The 21,132-nt window shown below is 43.2% G+C and overlaps 1 protein-coding gene across 1 annotated transcript in view; it reads left to right on the top strand.

The window, feature by feature from the left end:
- The window catches only part of LOC124545269 (dehydrogenase/reductase SDR family member 11-like), a 43,764-nt gene that overhangs the window by 19,903 nt on the left and 2,729 nt on the right, over nucleotides 1-21,132 (top strand). Inside the window, exons 2-4 of the mRNA XM_047124150.1 lie at nucleotides 733-895; nucleotides 8,639-8,768; nucleotides 15,113-15,242. Of these exons, the coding sequence (XP_046980106.1) occupies nucleotides 733-895; nucleotides 8,639-8,768; nucleotides 15,113-15,242 (423 nt within the window). The remainder of the gene's footprint in view (nucleotides 1-732; nucleotides 896-8,638; nucleotides 8,769-15,112; nucleotides 15,243-21,132) is intronic.

Genomic DNA, 21,132 nt, shown 5'->3' with positions numbered 1-21,132 from the left:
ATGACCTCAGGTGATTAGCAGTGTTTAAAGGCATTGGCACTAATGTAGCAAGTCAGTCTGTCACCTGTATTCAACGTAGAGTGATGATCCAGTGTTCAAAGCTCTGAAGTGATATGTGGGGCCGCGCGGGATTAGCCGAGCGGTCTCAGGCGCTGCAGTCATGAACTGTGCGGCTGGTTCCGGCGGAGGTTCGAGTCCTCCCTCGGGCATGGATAATTTAGATTAAGTAGTGTGTAAGCTTAGGGACTGATGACCTTAGCAGTTAAGTCCCATAAGATTTCACACACATTTGAACATTTGATATGTTGGAAAACAGAGCACAGATCTAAATCAAGCCAGTTCGACTTAAGTTTCGGATGGCTTCGCTAAACCTATTCTGGAGAATGCAGGTTGGTTACTTCGAAACCACCCGATCTTTATACTAACACCAAAAATCCTGATATCCTCCGTCCAATTCTAGAATTTGATACGTTTCGTGACACTTCTCTGATGTCCCACTATGATTTGAACTCGCGAAAAATTACGAATAGCACCGTGGTTCGGTGTCCACGTTACACTGTAGGCTCCTTTGTAAATGACGGGGTGAATCAGTTCAGAGGCCAAAGGAAGAGAAAGATATGTCACATGCAATTGCTCAGCCTTCTTGTTGAGGATATTATTTTCTCTAGTAACCAGGTAACTAACGAAATTCTGCGTTCCTTTTTCATCACAGTGGTTTCTGCTTTCGTGCAGGCTCTGGCTTTGAAGGATGCCCCTGGCAAACTGTACGCCCTGGAAGCGGACCTCAGCAAAGAGGAGAGCATACTGGCCGTTTTCAAGTGGATCAGAGAGAACCTGTCTGGAGTGGACATCCTCGTCAACAACGTCGCCGTCTTGGTTGACGAAGACCTGACAAGTATGTACAAAGTTCCTTGCTATCAGCCAAACCGCCAATCTGTATTCAAATGATACGGAACGACAGCAATACCTTACATGTACCAATTTTTCACTAAATTGCTTAGCGTTCTCTTCATGTCGCCATGCTTACATCATTTCTCTGTACTTCTCTTTCTAGAGCCAATTGTGGTTAGGATATCCACATGAAACTTTTTTCAATGGCCGTTTAATATATTCCATTAATCATGTCAGTTTTTACATACAGATATATCACACAATTTATTTTCGTATTCAATTAATGTATCTACAATCGATACGAAGACCGCATAGTCTCAGCATCATGTACCAAATACGCCTCAAAAATCTAGTGGTGTTCTTAACCAAGAGCACCCAAAGTAGCTAGAAGAGATTTGGTTTTCTGGCTAGAGGTTTTGAGTAGCACGCTGAAATCAAAACTGTCTGCTCTTCTTACCGTGTCCTTTTCAACACGAATGCTCGTTGTACTTTTGGCACCAGAGCTTTAAGCATAAGCCATCTAACTGTTTGTACAGTTTTCCTATGGGGTCCTCTCGTAGTCCACTACTGGCTGAAATATCAATGGAATATTTCTTGAGCAAATAACTTTTGAGTGCAAATATTACGTGTATGATATACTGTTTACATCGACAGGCACTACAGCACAATACTTTCTTTTTTAGCTTAGTCAACATAAAAACGTTCAGATCACAGCGGAGATTGGCAATAAATCCATAAACTTCCTAGACCCAACCGTCGACGTCAGTTCACTAACACGTTGTTTCAAAAAATTACACAAAAAACAGAACTACAGACACTGCCCCAGGGCAGTGTATGGTAACCTTTGCTGTTTATATCGTATGTTAAAGACCTTGCAGACAACGATAACAGTAACCTCAGATTTTTTACAGGCGATACTGCCTCCTATAAAGAAGTACTGTATAAGATAATCTGCATAAATATTCAGTCAGATCTTGATAAGATTTCAAAATGCTGCAAAGATTGGCAACTTGCTTTAAACGTTCAGAAATGTAAAACTGTGCACTTCACAAAACGAAAAAGCGTAGTATCCCGTGACGGTAATATCGGTGAGTTACTGTTGAATTCGGCCAGCTCATACAAATATCTGGGTGTGTAACTTTTTAGGGATATGAAATGGAATGACCACATAGCCTCAGTCGTGGGTAAAGCAGGTGGTAGACATCGCTTTTTGGTAGTACACTGGAGAAGCGCAATCAGTCTACATAGGAGATTGCGTACAAATCACTCACGTGACTGTTCCTAGAATATTGCTCAAATGTGTGCGACCCTTACCAGATAGGACTAAAAGGTGGTACTGAATCTGTACTGCGAAGGGCAGCACGAACGGTCACAGGATTGTTTGATCCGTGGGAAAGTGTTGCAGAGATACTGAAGAACTGGCAGATTCTTGAAGATAGACATTAACAATCCTTAGAAAGTCTCCTAACAAAGTTTCAAGAACTGGCTTTAAATAATGGCTATAGGAGTGTACTACGCCCACCTAAATGTCGCTCACATAGGGATCGTGAGGATAAGATTAGAATAATTGCAGCATGCACAGAGACGTTCAAACAATCATTCTTAGTGCGCTCCATACGTGAATGGAACGGGAAGAAACCCTAATAACTGGCGCAATGGAACGTACCCTCTGCCATGTACTCAACGGTGGTTTGCAGAGTTTAGATGTAGATGTAGAAATAATAGCTTCTTGCTCACAATACCCAGTAACACACAAAGATGCAAATTTCGACTCACTGTCGCACTGTCCCATATTTGTTCCAATGTCCAAGGGAGATTTCAAAGCAGAACCTCTGACACAGTAAAATTTATCGCTTTAACCAATTGCTATGCTCCTACCTTGAATAACCGTATCATTCACAGAAAAGAAAAATTGAAAATAATGCCTCTCTTCCAAGCTCGCTCTGCTTTTCCTTCCAGAATTTCCAGGAAATGGTGAACACTCCCATACCTAGGACAGATATCACAAACTGTTGACAAAACAATGAAATCCTGCAATTTCCTATTGCGGGAGGAACACAACACCCCAGTATATTTTCAGTAGTAACGAAAAGACCCAATTACTAGCCAACAACGGGGTATACAAAATTACTTGTCCCATTTGTGGTAAGTTTTACATTGAGCTCAGTAGTTCAGTTGGTAGAGCAGTTGCCCGCGAAAGGCAAAAGTCCCGAGTTCGAGTCTCGTTCCGGCACACAGTTTTAATCTGCCAGGAAGTTTCATATCAGCGCACACTCCGCTGCACAGTGAAAATCTCATTCTGGAAACATCCCCCAGGCTGTGGCTAAGCCATGTCTCCGCCATATCATTTCTTTCAGGAGTGCTAGTTCCGCAAGATTCGCAGGAGAGCTTCTGTGAAGTTTGGAAGGTAGTAGAGGAAGTACTGGCAGAAGTAAAGCTGTGTGGACGGACCTTGAGTCGTGCTTGGGTAGCTCAGTTGGTAGAGCACTTGCCCGCGACAGGCAAAGGTCCCGAGTTCCAGTCTCTGTCCGGCACACAGTTTTAATCTGGCAGGAAGTTTCAAGTTTTACATTGGTTGACCGGGCAGAGACATAGCAGCTAGGCTGGATGAACATGAACGCAGCCAGAGATAGCAGACTTTCGACTTTAGACTCAATGGCACCTCCTTGCTTACAAACACCCAGTAGCACGAGAACACACAGATTTTGCCCTACGAGTAATGGCGCACCGTCTCTCCTCTGCTCCCATGTACAAAGAAGAATTCAAAGCAGATTTTGACACAATAACATTTATTGCCTCAAACAACAGCTGTAACCCTGTCTAGAATGATAACATATTGTACGGGAAAAACTGAAAATTGTGCCCATCCGAGTTTCCTCTCCTGTTCCTCCCGATGTTTGCATGAAGTGGTGTGCAATCCCATACGTATGACAAATACAAAATGCCATCAGATCACTCAAATCCGGCAATTTCTTATTATCACAGGAACCCCAGGGCCCAGTATACTTTCAGTAAAAACGAGAAGACTCAGTCACTTGCCAACGGCGGGTATATCGTGTCATTGGTCCCCCTTGTGATAAGTTTTATATTGGTCATTCTGACAGAGGCATAACAACTAGGCTGGCCGACCGTAAAACGCATCCGGCGGTAGCAGAATTCTGACTTCACACGTATGAGGAGCATGTAGTGAGCCAGGACCACAGCTACCAGTTACTGTTCCATGTCCTCCACTTAACTAACCAAGGCCAAGCGCTAGAAATTGACGAGCATCTGGCCCAAAGTCCTGATTTAATATTAAACAACCAACACAGTTCAGTACACCTCTCTTCCAACCATCACTTAATCCTCACAGTTTTCTACTGCTCCCCACACTGCCTATTCCATTCTATTCCATTATTTCTCCTTTATTTATTCATTTTATTGTGACTGTCTATTCACTTCACATGTTCTGTTTTTGGGGTTCCACACGTCAATCGGTGAAAGCGGTATCCTTGTAGTACTACTGTCTTGCCCGTCTGTCTGTGTGGCCGTTATAAACCCTTTTCCTCAGGAACAGTCACACGTATCAATTTGAAATGTTGTCACACACTAAGGCCCACAGAGCCTTAGCGGTGTAAGACACGGATATTAAGTCACAAATTTTTATTCTCTCAAACTCACACTTCAAAACCTGTAGGATATTTCCTGTTGACCTAGAATCATGAAATTTGGCAAGAAGCAAGGTTTCACAGTACACGTAAAGGAAAAATATCCTAAAACTGTAAGTCTGTAATTGTATCACACAAAAACAGTAATTTAGACACGTACACTTTCATTTTGGAGGTTTAATTAAATATTTTTCTGTTTCGTTCGCTTTATATTTATTTACTGTTTAACTTTGCGTTTTTAATTGCAAATCAAATATATGTACAGTATTTAACAATCATTTTCAGAGCATTGCTGGTGAATTAAATAAAAATTTAGTTTATACAGGAGATCATATAACTTTATTGGCAAATGCCTTTCCGAGATTGATGTCTGAAATACTCCTCTGTGATACCGACAAGAGGGAGATTGACTCAATAATTAAATCACTGAAGACTAAGGACTCTCATGGTTATGATGGAGTCTCTAGCAAATATTAAAGTACTGTGCTGCACATGTTAGCCCTGTATTTAGCCATATTTGTAATTTTTTCTTTAGGAAGGGTCACTTTCCTGAGCGATTACTCAGTAGTAAAGCCGCTTTATAAAAAGGGAGAAAGGGATAATGTAGATAATTTTAGGCCTATTTGTATGCCATCAGTGTTTGCAAAAGGTATTGAAAAGGCTATGTATGTAAGAATAATTGATCATTTTATATCATACGATTTGCTATCAAATGTACAGATCGGCTTTAGAAGTCGTTTAACAACTGAAAATGCTATATTCCCTTTCCTTGTGAGTTACTGGATGGGCTAAACAAAAAGTTTCGAACTTTTGGGGTATTGTTTGATTTTACTAAGGCAATTTATTGTGTTGATCACAAAATATTGCTCCAGAAGTTGGACCATTATGGAGTACGGGGAGTAGCTCACAATTGGTTCACCTCTTACTTTAGCAACAGGCAGCAAAAGGTCATTAATCAGAATGTTGATAATGGCTGTGATGTGGGATCTGAGTGGGCTACTGTCAAGTGGGAGGTGTCCCAGGGATCAGTGTTGGGGCCACTCCTGTGCCTTATTTATATAAATGATATGCCCTCTAGAATTACGGGTAACTCTAAAATATTTCTGTTTGCTGATGACACTAGCTTGGTAGTAAAGGACGTTGTGTGCAACATTGGCTCGGTTTCAAATAGTGCAGTACATGACCTAAGTTCATGGCTTGTAGAAAAGAAACTAACGTTAAATCACAGTAAGACTCAATTCTTACAGTTTCTAACACACAATTCAACAAAACCTAACGTTTTAATTTCACAGAACGGGCATATGATTAGTGAAACTGAACAGTTCAAATTTCTATGTGTTCAGATAGATAGTAAACTGTCGTGGAAAGCCCACGTTCAGGGTCTTCTTCAAAGACTTAATACTGCCATTTTCACTATTCGAAAGGTATCACACGTGAGTGATACTTCGACACGAAAATTAGTCTACTTCGCTTATTTTCATTCACTTATGTCGTATTTTATTATGTTTTGGGGTAACTCTTTCCATTCTAGAAGGATATTTTTGGCTCAGAAGTGGGCGGTTCGGGCAATAAGTAGTGTGAGTTTATGAACCTCTTGTCGACCTCTTTTCACGAGTCTGGATATTTTGACATTGGCCTCTCAATACGTACATTCATTATTGTCGTTTCTTGTTACCAATATTAGTTTATTCCCAAGAATAAGCAGCTTTCACTCGGTTAATACTCGGCAGAAATCAATCCTGCATTTGGATCGGACGTCCTTAACTCCTGTGCAAAACGGTGTGCAGTATACTGCTGCATCCATTTTCAATAAGCTGCCATTCGAATTCAAAAATCTTAGCAGTAATCCACGCGCTTTCAAATCGAAACCGAAGAGTTTCCTCATGGGTCACTCCTTCTATTCTGTCGAGGAGTTCCTTGAAAAATTAAGCTGATTCTTATTGTATTGCTGATAGCGTTTACTTAAACTTATGGACTGACATCTTTCAGGTTCATGAACATTTATTTTTATCTGTTATTACTTTTATGTTGTAATTTCATGTACTGACACGTTCCATGACCTTGGAGATTTGCTCCTCAATTTGGTCCTACGGAACTTGACGTGTAAATAAATAAATTATAACTGCGGTGTCAATGATGACATTTTCTCTTAGGTCGTTCCTCACGCTACGTATAAAATCTTTTTCAGTATTGTTCAAGAATATTGTACGATAATTAGTTCGTCTGATGATGGTTTGCAATGCCAAAAAGTGGTTCGCAAAATAAATTATTACTGTAGAAAATACACAATATTGTACTTTACAATTATAAGTAAAAATATGTTGAATGAAGAAGCCACGGAAGAATCTGTTAACATGTTTTTCCGAAGTAGTCACCAGACACACATCTTGTTTCAAGTGATCTGGGCCGGAATTACAAACTTTGTGACGATGGCAGGCACTCAGGGCTCTCTCTCTCTCTCTCTCTCTCTCTCTTTGTGTGTGTGTGTGTGTGTGTGTGTGTGTGTGTCTGGATCTGATAGTTTTTTTACAGCACAGTCCACTCCAGAGTGATATGAACTCTGGCGCAGTTGTTAGATCTGTTACTGGTGCTACAACGGCAGGTTATCAAGATTTATGTGTGTTTGAACGTAGTGTTATAGACGGCGCACGAGCGATGGTTCACAGGATCTCCGATTTTCCCATACGAACAATTCACGAGTGTACCATGAATATCATAAATCCGGTAAAACATCAAATCTCCGACATTACTGCGGCCGGAAAAACATCATGCAAGAACGGGACCACCGACGACTGAAGAGAATCGTTGAACGTGACAGAACTGCCACCGTTCCCCCAAATTGCTGCAGATTTCAATGCTGGGCCATCAACCACGTCAGCATGCGAATTATTCAACGCAACATCATCGATATGGGCTTTCGGAGCCGAAGGCCCACACGTGTACCCCTGATGACTGCACGACACATAACTTTATGCCTCGCCTGAGCCCCCCCCCCCCCCCCCCCCCCCCGCAACACCATCATGGGACTGCTGATGATTATAAACTTATTGCCTGGTCGGACGAGTCTCGTTTCATCTCGTTTCATATTGTATCGATCGGCTGGACGTGTACGGGTATGGAGACAACCTCATGAATCCATGCATGGACGCTGTATGTCAGCAGGGGACTGTTCAAGCTGGTGCTCTCTATTGGTTTAGGTCGTGTGTAGTTGGAGTGATACGGGAACCCTCGCTCCCCCATACGTCTAGATACGACTGTGACAGGTGACACGTGCGTAAGGATCCAGTCTGACAGCTACTCGTACATCGATTCATGTCTACTGTGCATTTCGACGGTCTTGAGTAATATCAACAGACAATGCGACGAAAATGGTTGAAATGGCTCTGAGCACTATGGGACTTAACTTCTAAGGTCATCAGTCCCCTAGAACTTAGAACTACTTACACCTAACCAACCTAAGGACATCACACACATCCATTCCCAAGGCAAGATTCGAACCTGCGACCGTAGCGGTCGCGCGGTTCCAGACTGTAGCGCCTAGAACCGCTCAGCCACCCCGTCCGGCGACAATGCGACACCCAACACGTCCAGAACTGCCACAAAGTGGCTCCAGAAACGCTCTTCTGAGTTTCAACGCTTCTGCTGGCCACTAAACTCCCCAGACATGAGCGTATATGGGATGCCTTGCAACGTGTTGTTCAGAAGAGATCACGCCGTCTTACTCTTACAGATTTATGGACAGCCCTACAGGATTCATGGTGTCAGTTCCCTCCAGCACTACTTCATACATTAGTCGAGTCCATGGTACGTCGTGTTGCGGCTCTTCTGCATGCTCGCGGGGTCCCTACAGGATATTTGGCAAGTCTACCGATCTCTTTGGGTCTTCAGTGTATAATTTCGTGTGGAGTAACGTTGCTACATTTTAAAAAAATTCTGTTAATGCTTAGTTCGCACACAGATAGATAGATGAATAGATAAATAGAGAGAGAAGAGAGTATACCAGTCTGGGTATACACAGCCGCTTAAAAATATGTAATGTTTTTGAATGTGTATGCCGATATTTTCGGTGTTCGCTGAGATAGACTCTCTGATGTGCGCAGCTGCATCGACAGAGTCATGGAGGCGCATGCTGGACGTGAACGTGCTGGGTCTGAGCATCTGCACCAGGGAGGCCATCCAGGACATGATCAGAAGGGGCGTCGACGACGGCTTCGTCATCCACATCAACGGGTGTGTTCCGTAATCCATTTGCATACTGACTTCATTAATTTACCCACTCCTGTATCACATTTCACTTACGACCTAGAATACACTGCTAGCTGTATTCCATAGATTTTAACATGTAATAACAAAATTCTATTGTTATTTTTACTGTTGTTTTCCTAGCAATGACTCCCAAAACCACAAGAATTACCACTTAACTATGACTGAATTTAATTTTTATAAAACGGAGAGGAAGACCAGAGGACAGAATGCATGAGAATGCAGGGTAAAAAGTATTTAAACCGACAAACTCTGGGAGTTTGTAGGGGACATCAAAACAAATATTTTCCCCAATGTCATTTTTTGCTATGAGGAGTATTTAAACCGGTAGAGGAAGATTTCTCTGGCGGCAAATTAATTAAACCAACAAACACTTTTCCATTTTTTATGACAAAAAGACAAACCCAATTTCAATTACCGTAGATTTTCAAAACTGCCTCCATTGGCACGTAAACAAAGGTTACGCCGTTGGATCATGTTCTGTATGACACGGGCAAAAACCCTAGGAGTATCCTGAATAGTTCCTTTTGCTGCTACTACCCGGGCAACCAGATCCTCTTCTGATGCAACAGGAGTTGCGTAAACAAGGTTGCGCATCTCTCTCCACACAAAAAAGTCCAGAGGGGACATATTTGGGGATCGAGCAGGCCATGGTACAGGACCACCTATGCCAGTCCCCATTTCTGGTAAGCGTCGGTCCAGGAATCGACGCACACGACGACTGAAATGTGCCGGCGCCCCGCCATGTTGGAACCACATGCGTTGTCTTGTAGGGAGCGGGACGTCTTCCAGCAATTCTGGCAATGCTCTGGCTAGAAAATTGTAATAGTGCATGCCATTTAATGGCCTAGGTAGCAGATACGGCCCAATTAAAGAGGCCCCAGCAACACCGACCCACACATTAACGAAGAACGACACTTGATGAGCGCTAGTAACAGCGGCATGTGGGTTATCCTCACTCCAAACATGCAAATTATGCGCGTTGAAGACGCCATGACGGCCGAACGATCGGTAAACAACGCAGAGGATGGAAATGTAGGATGCATTTCACCCTGTTCCAGGTACCGCTGCGAAAACTGTGCTCTGGGTGGATAATCAACTGGTTCCAGGTTGTGGACACGCTGTAAGTGAAATGAACGTAATAACTGCTCTCAAGGACTGTTCTTACATTCGTCTGATTCGTACGTATGTTACGTGCAACTGCACGAGTGGTGATTGAAGGATCCTGCTCCATATGCTCCAAGACAGCTTCCTGAAATTGAAGCGTTCTTACGGTGCGACGGCGTCCCTGTCCAGGTAATCGGTCTCACGCAGACGTTGGTACACAGCAGCAAAGGTCGTATGATGCGGGATACGACGATTAGGATATTGTTGTTGATAAACCCGCTGTGCAGCTCGTCCGTTGCGGTGCGCTACGTAGTACGTACCAACCATATCAGTGTACTCACTCCAGGTGTATCGCTCTATTAGTAAACAGTGCACTACTACACTGGTGGACAGCAGTTGCCTAGAACTGAAGAGCGTAATACGCCCTCTAACAACTGAAGATCGTAATACGGCCTCTAACAACTGAAGAGGGCAATACGGCCTCCACCGGTTTAAATAATCCTCATAGGAAAAAATGACATTAGGGAAAAATACTTGTTTTGATGTCCCCTACAACCTCCCAGAGTTTGTCGGTTTAAATACTTTTCACCCTCTATTGATGAGTGGAGGGAGACCGTGAGCATCGTCTAGTAACTATCTCTTTAAAGAGTAATAACAAAAATACGAACAGCAATGGAGACAGATTCTCACCAGAGGAAACAATCCTTTTTCTCAACAAAGAATTTCGTAAAAAAATTTATAGAAAAGGTACATTTATTTAGGATATTTCGGACAGATGACTCAAGAATACTGTAGCAGTTCAGAGTCTCGCGGTGGTAATCCTGAATAAAATATCCTTCGGCTTCCAGTCGCGCCAAGCGGTTAACATCCCACGCGCTTTCGACCCTGGCCATTGTCAGCTGGAGTGGCTGCTGACAAACAGTTGATAAGCCCTTACATACTTTAACTACCGGCTGTGACGTCATTGGTGCTCACGGCAACACCATATAGGGACGTTCGTTGAATACGTGGTCGATGCGTCAGCTTCCTCCTCGCAATCGCCGAATGCCAAGCTGCGCTTAGCTCTAGGTCGTCGTCTCCTTTAAATGTACTGTCAGTGATTTCTGTTCTAGTGGCTTCTTTAATTACATTGTTCAGAAGCCGTTAGTGCGAGCCACGACAAAGGTTCCGTCAAACTTGACCCTGTAGCTGTTATCTACAGCATGTTCAGCTTAATCGGATTTTTCGGGGTTCGAAGACGATAAATCCTCTTATGCTCCTTCCTGCATTGTTCTACAGCGCACACTGTTTGTATGGCGTACGACTGACCACGGCTGAGAGGTGTTTTGTAGACGGCAGGTGTTCTAAGAGTTGCCACATCTGTAACTGGTTTCAGCATCTGCCGTATTTTTGACGATGGCTTGAAGGATGATTTGATCTTGTGTCTCTTCAGCAGGTTTATTATCTTATTCGACTCGGGGTCACAGAACGGTAAAACAGCAAGTTTCATTTCCTGTTCCTCATCGATGGCCTTATGTGATTCTTGCTTGAATCCAGTTCATTTATCTGGTGGTCGTTGTCCTGTTGTTTCTGCATACTTGGCGTTGGTGGCTAAGCCCGTGGGGCAGTTTGTCTGCGTCTGATGTCATTATTGCGTAATGTACCAACGTTGGTAACACAGCGCGCCTCTGTGCTTGTGATGATGGCTGATAGCGTGCTAATACAGACGACTGGTGTGCGTGGGTTATCTGTAGACGCTGTGGCGAAGACATCCATTTCCTTTTTCGGCGGACGGGATGGTCGAGGAATGCCAAGGCATCGTCATTTCCTGGTTCCTTACTGAACTGGACGTTACTGTCAGTGCTGTTGAGATGTTCCAAGATCTCGTTGAGTTTCCACGTCCACTGAGCCAAATGCCAAATAGTTCTTCAGATGATGTAAATCCTCGAACTTCTCTATAAAGTGATTCGCAACCCTTTGAGCTGACGGATTTCCAATCATAACGCCGAGGGTAAGATTGTAGTACTGGTGGTTGTGAAGCCTAAATGGCTCGATCACCTCACTTTCGAAGAAATGCGGTCCAAAGGGTCTTCGATAGGTACATTCGTAAACAGCGCCACCATGTCAAAACTGACCAAAATGATACTCTTCATTGAACCGGTGGTGGATACGATGAGGTGGAGAGGTGTCCCATCTTTGTAAATGTTGGGCAAAACGCAAACAGCAGGTGAGCTGATGGAAATGTTTCTGGACCACACTTTCTTCCAACATTGCTTAAGAAGCTCATATGCGTTTTTCATAATTCTAATTGCTGGATCGCTCCGTTGAGTAGTCCAGAAAGTAAGTTCCGACCGACTGCGAAATGGGAACCACTGGGAAAATCCGGTAAAGCTTTGCACAATGTGTTGGGCAGTGTCTCTAGTATGCCAGTCGATCGTGTCGCGACGCTCTTTCCAGTTTTGAGTGAACATTGAGCACGTAAAGATGCGAAGGGAATAGCGTCTCCCGCCAAGTACGAGGGCCTGATTAGAGATTTCGCCTGTGTCATGGAGCCCACATAACACAACTGTCGAGCAGTTCCTTCTTCATGCCAATTCTCGGCCGCACACTGCAGGGGCAATGAAGACGCTCCTGCAGCGTTTCCGATGAGAAGTGTTTGATCACCCGCAATACAGTCCGTAATTGGCTCCCCCTAAGTTTCATCTCTGCTCACAAGAACCTCTGGCTATGAAGACGAAATTTTTCCACAGACAACGAGCTGCAAACCAGTGCTGATAACTGGCCGAAAGCACAGGCGGCTGCTTTCTATGACGAGGATATTGGAAAGTTGATACAACACTACGATAACACTCGAAGTTGGAGTGGTGACCATGTAGAGAAGTAGGTGTAAGGTGTACCTAACTGTTGCAAATAATACTTTTCTGGTTTTCACTGTGGTTTCCATTTCGTAACCGATCGGAACTTATTTTCTGGAGAGCCTTCGTATTTTGGTCCAGTAGCCTGCATTTCTTCGTATTATAGTACACGTGTTCCACAGGTAGATTTGCCTTGTCCTTGCCAGCAGAAAGAACCACAGTGCTCTTATCAATGCGTAGCGTGCGCATGCCATTGCACTCAACGCTGGTCATGTCTGGTGCTGGGGCTTTAACTTTTTCGATGATACGGTTCGTTTTACTTTGTATTTGTGTGTCGTTTCTCTGGGGATCTTGCGCTATGCCTGTTCGACGTCTCTTATTATTGCACATACGGGGATGACCTATGGCGAAGGTGCAAAGTTAAATTCTTTCTTACGTGTTCACTTAGGACTCGTGTCTATGTATACCTCGGTCAAGATGACGGCGGTGCGATCAGAGGACCTGTGCTCCTCACAGTATTGTTAAGAAAGCCGGCTGAACTACCATTTCTGCTTCTCTGTAGTTCGTTTTTTGGGAAATGGAAACGATGCCCAACACCAGGCAGCAATATATGTAGAAGAATTTACTCTCATCGTCTTGCATCTGCAACTGTCATGGACGTTGACAGCCTTGAATTGGGTTGGCATCGGTATGGGTATGGTATTTCTCAATAAATTAATTATCCATGTAACATAACTGGAAGTGCCTGCATCCAGGGCGACTTCTGTTACACGCACATTAAACCGTAGTCTAAGGCGTGTAAGAGGGTTGGAACTTAAATAGTGGCAACTATTTATTCACGACCGATACAAAAGAGTTACATGTTTGCACCTGTTACTGTCCTTCAAAGTAGTCATCAGCGTTGTGTAGAACCCGTTGCCAGCGATGTGGAAGGCGTAGAATACCGTTACCAGAGCCTGTTGTGGTGATGGTGCGAAAAGAGCGGTCTACTGCCTGTCGAATCTCTGGAACAGTTCTGAAGCGAATGCCACGATGTGGTTCCCTCATCTTCAGAATCAAATCAAAGTCACAAAATCTTAAGTCCGGGGAGTATGGTGGATGGTACAGTACTTCCCAGTCCCATGGACTGGACAGAGCAGCCACAGCTTGCGCTGAATGCGCCTGCGCTTTGTCGTGCAAAGTGTTGGGTGGGTTGCGCAGAAAGTGTCGCCGCTTCTATCGCAAAGCTGGTCGCAGGTTATGCTCCAAAAACGAACAGTAATACTATGCAGTGACGGTCTGCCGTGGAGGAACGTAACGTGTTACGATAACACCATCACAGTCGTACACGAGAATCACCCTAACTTTCACCATACTGGGGCTCTGACGCACTTTCGACTTTCGCGGCGACGCATAATGACGCCATTCGTTAGATTGGCGTTTTCGTTTTGGTTCGTACGATGTGGCCCACGTCTCATCCCGTGTTACGATACGGCGTAAGAAAGCCTCTCCTTCGCGCTCATAGCGCTCCCCAAGTGCGTCTGAACAGCGTCGTAAGGCATACATTACTCCATTTCCGTCAAATCATGCGGAACCCATCGTGATGCAGTTTTTCGCCAGACGTTCCTTCAGGATGCGAAGCAGTCATATGCGCTAATCCGGTTTCATGGGCGTATGGCCACTAACGCGGCAACAACATGCCCGATGCATGTCTGCTACAGTTTATCGATCTTCGGTGAAGGCTTTTACCCAATGTACCACTGTTCTGTACGGCAATGCCGATTCCCCGCACGCCTCTTGAAGACCTTGATGACACTGTCGTGCTGTACGACCTCTGGCACATTCAGTCGTGATCCAATTCCGTTGTTCCTGTTTAGAAAACGAAGTGACACCGTTACTTTAGACCGCTCGCTCACAAGTGACTGTGTTTCCCTCGATTGTGCGCGCGCCGGTGACGTGGGACGGGCGAGTCCATTTGCTCGGAGGTAAGGTAGGTATGTCAACAAAGTTTGCTATCAGCGACAATCGTAGATTCCATTCCATAGTGTCTCCACAGCATTGTTGCCACTACTTAAGTTCGAACCTATGTATTTGTGCTTAACTCTTCGTATGCTAATTCTACAGACAACCTCAGAGACTCTTGTAAGGAGTTGATTGATTTAAAAGTTTAAAGAATCTGAGGAAATCGATTTTATGAGAGTGTTCAAGTTTGAAAATTAACTGTCTGCTTCTTTGAGACTCTGAGGATGTCCGTAGAACTGGGACACGAAGCGTTAGGCACAGAAATTTGGCTTAGACCGCAGATTAAAGCGCGTGTAACAAAAATCGGCAAGGATGTGAACACCGGTCATCGAAGCTCACGTTGTATAACTAAGTGTTCGTCTTCCACAGGCTCTGGGGACACAACCCACCACCGAACAGCAAGGTGGCCATGGCTGCGGCCACCAAGCAGGCTGTGACGACGCTGCTGGAAGGCCTCAGGAAGGACCTCGTCGCCAGGAAGAGCCACATCAGAGTGGGGGTAAGCCACAGCCTGACTGTCCTAGGACGTGATCTCTCAGTACCTCTGCTTCTACACTGAACGATGGGAATAACTACCACATGTGGAGACATCGCTGTCTGGCTTGTACAGCCTGGACTGATATGTAGTCATTTTCTATGCTACAGCGAGAAATTTTCTCAGAAGTATGACTGATAGTAAGAGCGAAGTATCCTTGTACTTATGGCCGCAACTGTAACATAATAGTGTTAATTCATATATTTCACAGGCCGCACGGGTATTGCACTACACGTTTCATCTGAAAACTTTTAATACTTACCTTTAACGTACATCACTTCTACATAGTGTTTTTGTTGTTCTTGTTGTGATCTTCAGTCGTGTGACTGGTTTGATTCACCTCGTCACACAAGTGTATACTGTGCGTCCCACGTCACCCCTTCATAACAGCTGCAGCCAGATCTAATCGAACCTGCTTACTGTGGTCATGTCTTGGTCTTTCTCTCTCTCTAAAATTTTTATTCCCTTCACATCCTTCTACTACCAAACTGACGATTATTTGATGCCACAAGTCGTGTCCTACCAATCAATACCTTGTTCCAGTCAAGTTGCGCCATACGTTTTCTTTCTCCTCCTATTCTATTCAATATGTCTCCTTTAGCTAAGTGATCTACCCATTTAGTCTTCAGCTTTCTTCTGTAGCATCAATTTTCAGAAGTTTCTACTCTCCTCTTGTCTCAATCGCTTATCGCCCAGCTTCTTTTCTCTGCAAGGCTACAGCCCTGACAAATACTTGTAGAAAAGACTTCCTATTACTTAACATTATATTCAATATTAACAAATTGTCCTTTGTTAGAAATGAGTGTCTTACAATTGACAATAAGTATTTTATATTCTTACTTTGTCCAACATCAATTACTTTGCTGTCCAAATAGCAGTCCTCATCTAAAACGTTTAGTGTCTCATTTCTTAATCTCGTTCCCTCAGCATCATCTGGTTTAATTCCACTACATTCCACTACCTTTGCTTTACTGTCGTTGATGTTAACCTTATAGCGTCTTTTCAAGACACTATCCATTCCATTCCATTGCTTTAGCAAGTCCTTTGCCATCTCTGTCAGAATTGTAATGCTACTCCCAAACGGCCTGTACTTTAATCCCTTCTTCATGTTTTTCTTTGATTTCCTTTACTACTTGCTTTATGTACTGACTGAATAACATCGAGGATAGGCTATAATATTTTCTCAAGCCGTTTTCAACCACTGCTTCCCTTTGATGACCTTCGACTCCTACAATTGGCGTTTGTTTTCTGTATAAGTTGCAAACAAAATTCCTCTTCTGTGTTTTACCCCAGCTACCTTCAGAATTACGAATACTGTGTTCCAGTCAAGTTTTCAAAAGCTTTCCATAAATCTGGTAAAGCAATTAACGTTGGTTCGCTTTTCTTTAAACTACAGTCTAAGACAAGCTGTAGAGTCAGTATCACCTCCACACCAACATTTCTCTAAAATCGAAGTTGATCTTCCCCGAGATCGACTTCTACCAGTTTCTTCATTATTCTGTAAATAATTCGTGACAGTATTTTGCAGCCACGGCTTGTTAAAGCAATGATTCGACACTATTCACACTTGTCATCACTTACCTTGTTTGGAACTGGAATTATCTTCTATATCCTCTGACATAAAATAAAACAGCATCTATCGTAACTTAACCTATTAGAGCAGTCTATTTACTGTTGCCTTCGGTTTATTAGCTGGTGGATAGTTTCAAATGCTGCAAATTCAGTTTTTTTATTTTATTTACTTTCCATGTCCAGAACACTAGACATTAAACATACATTAAAATTCAGTACAAGTCAGCTGTAATAAAGTTTAAAGTTCAAATATGTCTTGTTCAATAATTAGCTACTCAGATAGCATAGCTGTAAATCTACAAAGGTGCAGTTTCTGCTGAAGTTTCGGCACGTCACTAGGTGTTCGTCCGTTCCCACAGTCACATAGGGTTCCCCATCGAAGCAGCTCCAATGGGCACCGTTATACTTACAATTTGAGACCCTGGTCTTCAGCCCGTTGAGAGGCTTCCGGGTTATGAAGGATTTGTTATTTCTAGACGCAAGTTCTTCTTTCAGCTCCAGGATAGGATTGTTGCCTCCTTCCATAGCTGTAGTCTCTTTCTGGTGACGTTCTCTGGCTCCGGCGTTCAAACGAAACTCTTTCTTGAGCGGAGTCGCCTAGTCTGTTGTTCGTGCCCGTGCAGAGGGTGGCGGTAATCTGTCATCTATTTCTTTCTCTCCACCTCGGCAGCTACTTGCCGCCGTATACTGAAGGGATCTATCCTCGTGAGAGACAGACCTTCTCTGTAGACGTGGGCTATCTTGTAATCATATTTTACGACGAAGTCTGTTGTCATCGTTAGTAAAAGTGTAATTCCTCATGGTTCCTGAGAAAGCTTAGCGTGGCGTTATGTGGATGCTTTTTTGCCGTGTAGCGTGGTGTGGTATGAGAGTATACTTTTATTTTCAGTCACTTCACTGTTATCGGTGGTGTAGGTCGTAGGCCAATAGACAACATTTAAAATTCACTTTCATTTCCACATAGTCACAACTCCATTGAAACGACGTTGTTTATGTTCTGTTTAAAAGATACCGTAGTCTTGAGGTACTTGCTTTGACTACTAACCAAAACACCGACTCCACGGTTCGAACACAGTTATTGCTTATATTTTGAATAAAAATCATCAGTAATGGCGACCGAAGGCTTAAGGTATAAGCAGTTACCTCTTTCCTGCCAACAGTCTTGTCGAAGAGGGCGGAGAAGAGAACAGAGTTTCATGACACCCTCTTGCTCTTGGGTTGGGAAATTACTTCTAAAAGGCGGAAGAATCAGCGGTGATCATTGAATTGGGATGCAGAAGACGATGGAAACCACTTCAATAAAGACATTCAGTATGTATCCACATTACATGTGACCTGTAATTGAAAGAGTGTCATGATGATCTCTCCACTTACGAAATATTACGAATTAGTCACTCATTCTGATCTCCTGGAGGACCTACCAAGTGGAAGGTTACCTTGAGAAAAACGCTGAATAATCCACGAAAAGGTGGTGTTCTGCGAGTAGGAGCATGGAACGTCAGAATATTGATCGTGGCTGTGAAACTAGAAAATCTAAAAGTGGAAATGAGTAGGCTAAATGTACGAGGGCGTGCTGAAAAATGAAGCCCCCGAATTTTTTGTGTGAAAACTTTGATAGCTTTTTAAATAAAATAAAAATTATTAACATTCTAAATCTTCATTGTTCATGTCTGTACATTTGAGCCCTCTGCCGCCACAGGTCTCCGTATTGTAGCGTGTAACATGACTGTGTCTAACGTAACTACAGAGGTGTCAGAGCTTGCTATAATCGAGTTTCTAACCGCAGAAGAGTTGGTCCACACATGAGCACCCACTTTTCCAGCATGACAATGCCAAATCACACACGAGAGTTGCGACATCTGCAAGAACCCGGCGCCTTGGATCCACTGTCGTCGATCATCCTACATGCAGCCCCGACTGAGCCCCATCGGATTTTCGTCTGTTTCCAAAACTTATGTAATTCCTTCGAGGACTTCACTTTGAGAGTGATGAAGCGGGGCAAGCGGGGACGAGGTTGTTGCCTCCATCATCAAACTCACACATTCTATAATGACGGCATCAATACAGTGGTATATCTTTGGGAGAAATTTGTTCATCACCAGGATGACCACGTTGAGAAATACATATATATAAATGAAGAATTAAGTCCCATAATGTTAATGACTTAAATATTATGTAAAAAGCATGAAGAGTTTTCACACAAAAAATTCGAGAGCATTACTTTCAGCAAGCCCTTATAGATGTATTGTGGGCCAGTGCAGTGAAATGGAAAGAAAATAAAGATTTCTGATTAGACGAATATAGTGTAACATAAATAGCAGTAGAGAATTGTGTAACGAGAGTAGGATTCGTTATGAGAACTAAAGTATGGCAGAGAGGGAGTTAATTTCAACAGTTCAATGACAGGATTGTTCTCATCAGAATCTACAGCAAACCGTCGCCGACAACGACAGTTCAGATACACATTCCAACGTCAGATGCAAAATATGACGAGATAGATAAGGCGTGTGAGGAAGATATTGTGCGGGTGATTCAGTGTGTGCAGTGGGATTATAATCTAATAATTGTGGTAGTACGGGAAACATCGAAAATATAGTTACCAGATGATATGGGCTTATCACCTGGAATGACATGGGGCAAAGACTAATGGAGTTCTGTAATAAATTTGAATTAGTAATAGCGAATATTCTGTCCAAGAATCACAAGAGGAGGAAGTATGCTTACAAAAGGCTGGGAGATACGGTAAGATTTGAGTTAGAGTACGTCATAGTCAGGTAGTGATTCCGAAACCAGATATTGGATTTTAAGGCATAGCCGGGAGCAGATATAGACTCAGATCAGAATTTAGTGGTGATGAAGCGTAGGTTGAACTTTAAGAGACTAGTCAGGAAGAATCAATGCGCAAGAAAGTGGGATACGGAAGTACTGAGGAATGAAGAGATACGCTTGACGTTCTCTAATGCTATAGATTCTGCGTTAAGGAATACCTCAGCAGGCAGTTCATTTGAAGAGGAATGGACATCTCTAAAATGGGCAATCACAGAAAATGAAAAAAAATATGGGTAACTGAGAAGAAACCATGGGTAACAGAAGAAATGCTTGAGCTGATCGATGAAAGAAGAAAGTACAGAAAAGTTCGGGAAGATTCAGCAATACAAGTCACTCAGGAATGAAACAAACAGGAAGTTCAGGGAAACTAAGACGAAATGGCTGGATGCAAATATGAAGAAATCGAAAAAGAGGTGTTTGTCGGAAGAACTGACTCAGCATATAGGAGTTTCAAAACAGTCTTTGGTGAAATTAAATGCAAGGTTGTTAAGATTAAGTGTGCTACGGAAATCCCACTGTTAGCAGAGAGAGGGTGAAAAGTACTGTATATATTGGTGGCATCTAATGGGGGGGGGGGGGGGGAGAGGCAGGGGCGGGAAGGGGGAAGAGAGATTGTCTGATGACGTGACAGAAACAAGAATCTTTAAGAGAGCTTCGGAAGACTTAATATCAAATAAGACAAAAGGAATAGATAATATTCCATCAGAAACCATTGGGGGAAGTGGCAACAAAATGACTTTTCACTTTGGTGTGTAGAATATGTGGGCTTGGCGAAGTACCATCTGACTTTCGGGAAAACATATTCCACACAATTCCGAAGATTGCAAGAACTGACAAGTGCGAGGATTATGCACAATCTGCTTAACAGCTCATGCATCCAAGCTGTTGACAAGAATCGTACACAGAAGAATGGAAAATAAAATTGAATAAGTGTTATAAGACGATCGGTTTGGCTTTAGGAAAGGTAAAGGAAGAAGAAAGGCAGTTCTGATGTCGCGGGATAATGGAAGCAAGATTAAAGGAAAATCAAGACACTTCCCCTGGACTTGACAACCTGGAGAAAGCTTTCCACAATGTAAAATGGTGCAAGTTGTTCGAAATTCTGAGAAAAACAAGGGTAAGCTAGAGGGAGAGAGATTAATAGACAATATGTAGAACAGCCAAGAGGGAATATTAAGAGTGGATGATCAAGAACGAAGGGCTCCGATTAAAAATTGTGTAAGACAGGGTAGTAATCTTTCGCCCCTGCTGTTCAATCTATACATCGAAGAAGCAATGACGGAAATAAAAGATAGCTTCAGGAGTGTTGAAAATTAGGTTGTCTGATAAAGTAAGGATTGTGGCGGTTCTCAGTAGAACCGGTGAAGAAAATGCGGAAACACTGACTAGAAGATGCGACAGGATGATAGTAAGAATCGTGGTACTAGAGGTAGCTGTAGAGGGTAAAAACTGC

Source organism: Schistocerca americana, chromosome 8, assembly GCF_021461395.2.
Source record: "Schistocerca americana isolate TAMUIC-IGC-003095 chromosome 8, iqSchAmer2.1, whole genome shotgun sequence".
NCBI classification, from domain to species: Eukaryota; Metazoa; Arthropoda; class Insecta; order Orthoptera; family Acrididae; genus Schistocerca; species Schistocerca americana.
The sequence above is the reverse complement of the archived record's forward strand: the minus strand, read 5'-3'. Positions and strand labels throughout refer to the sequence as shown.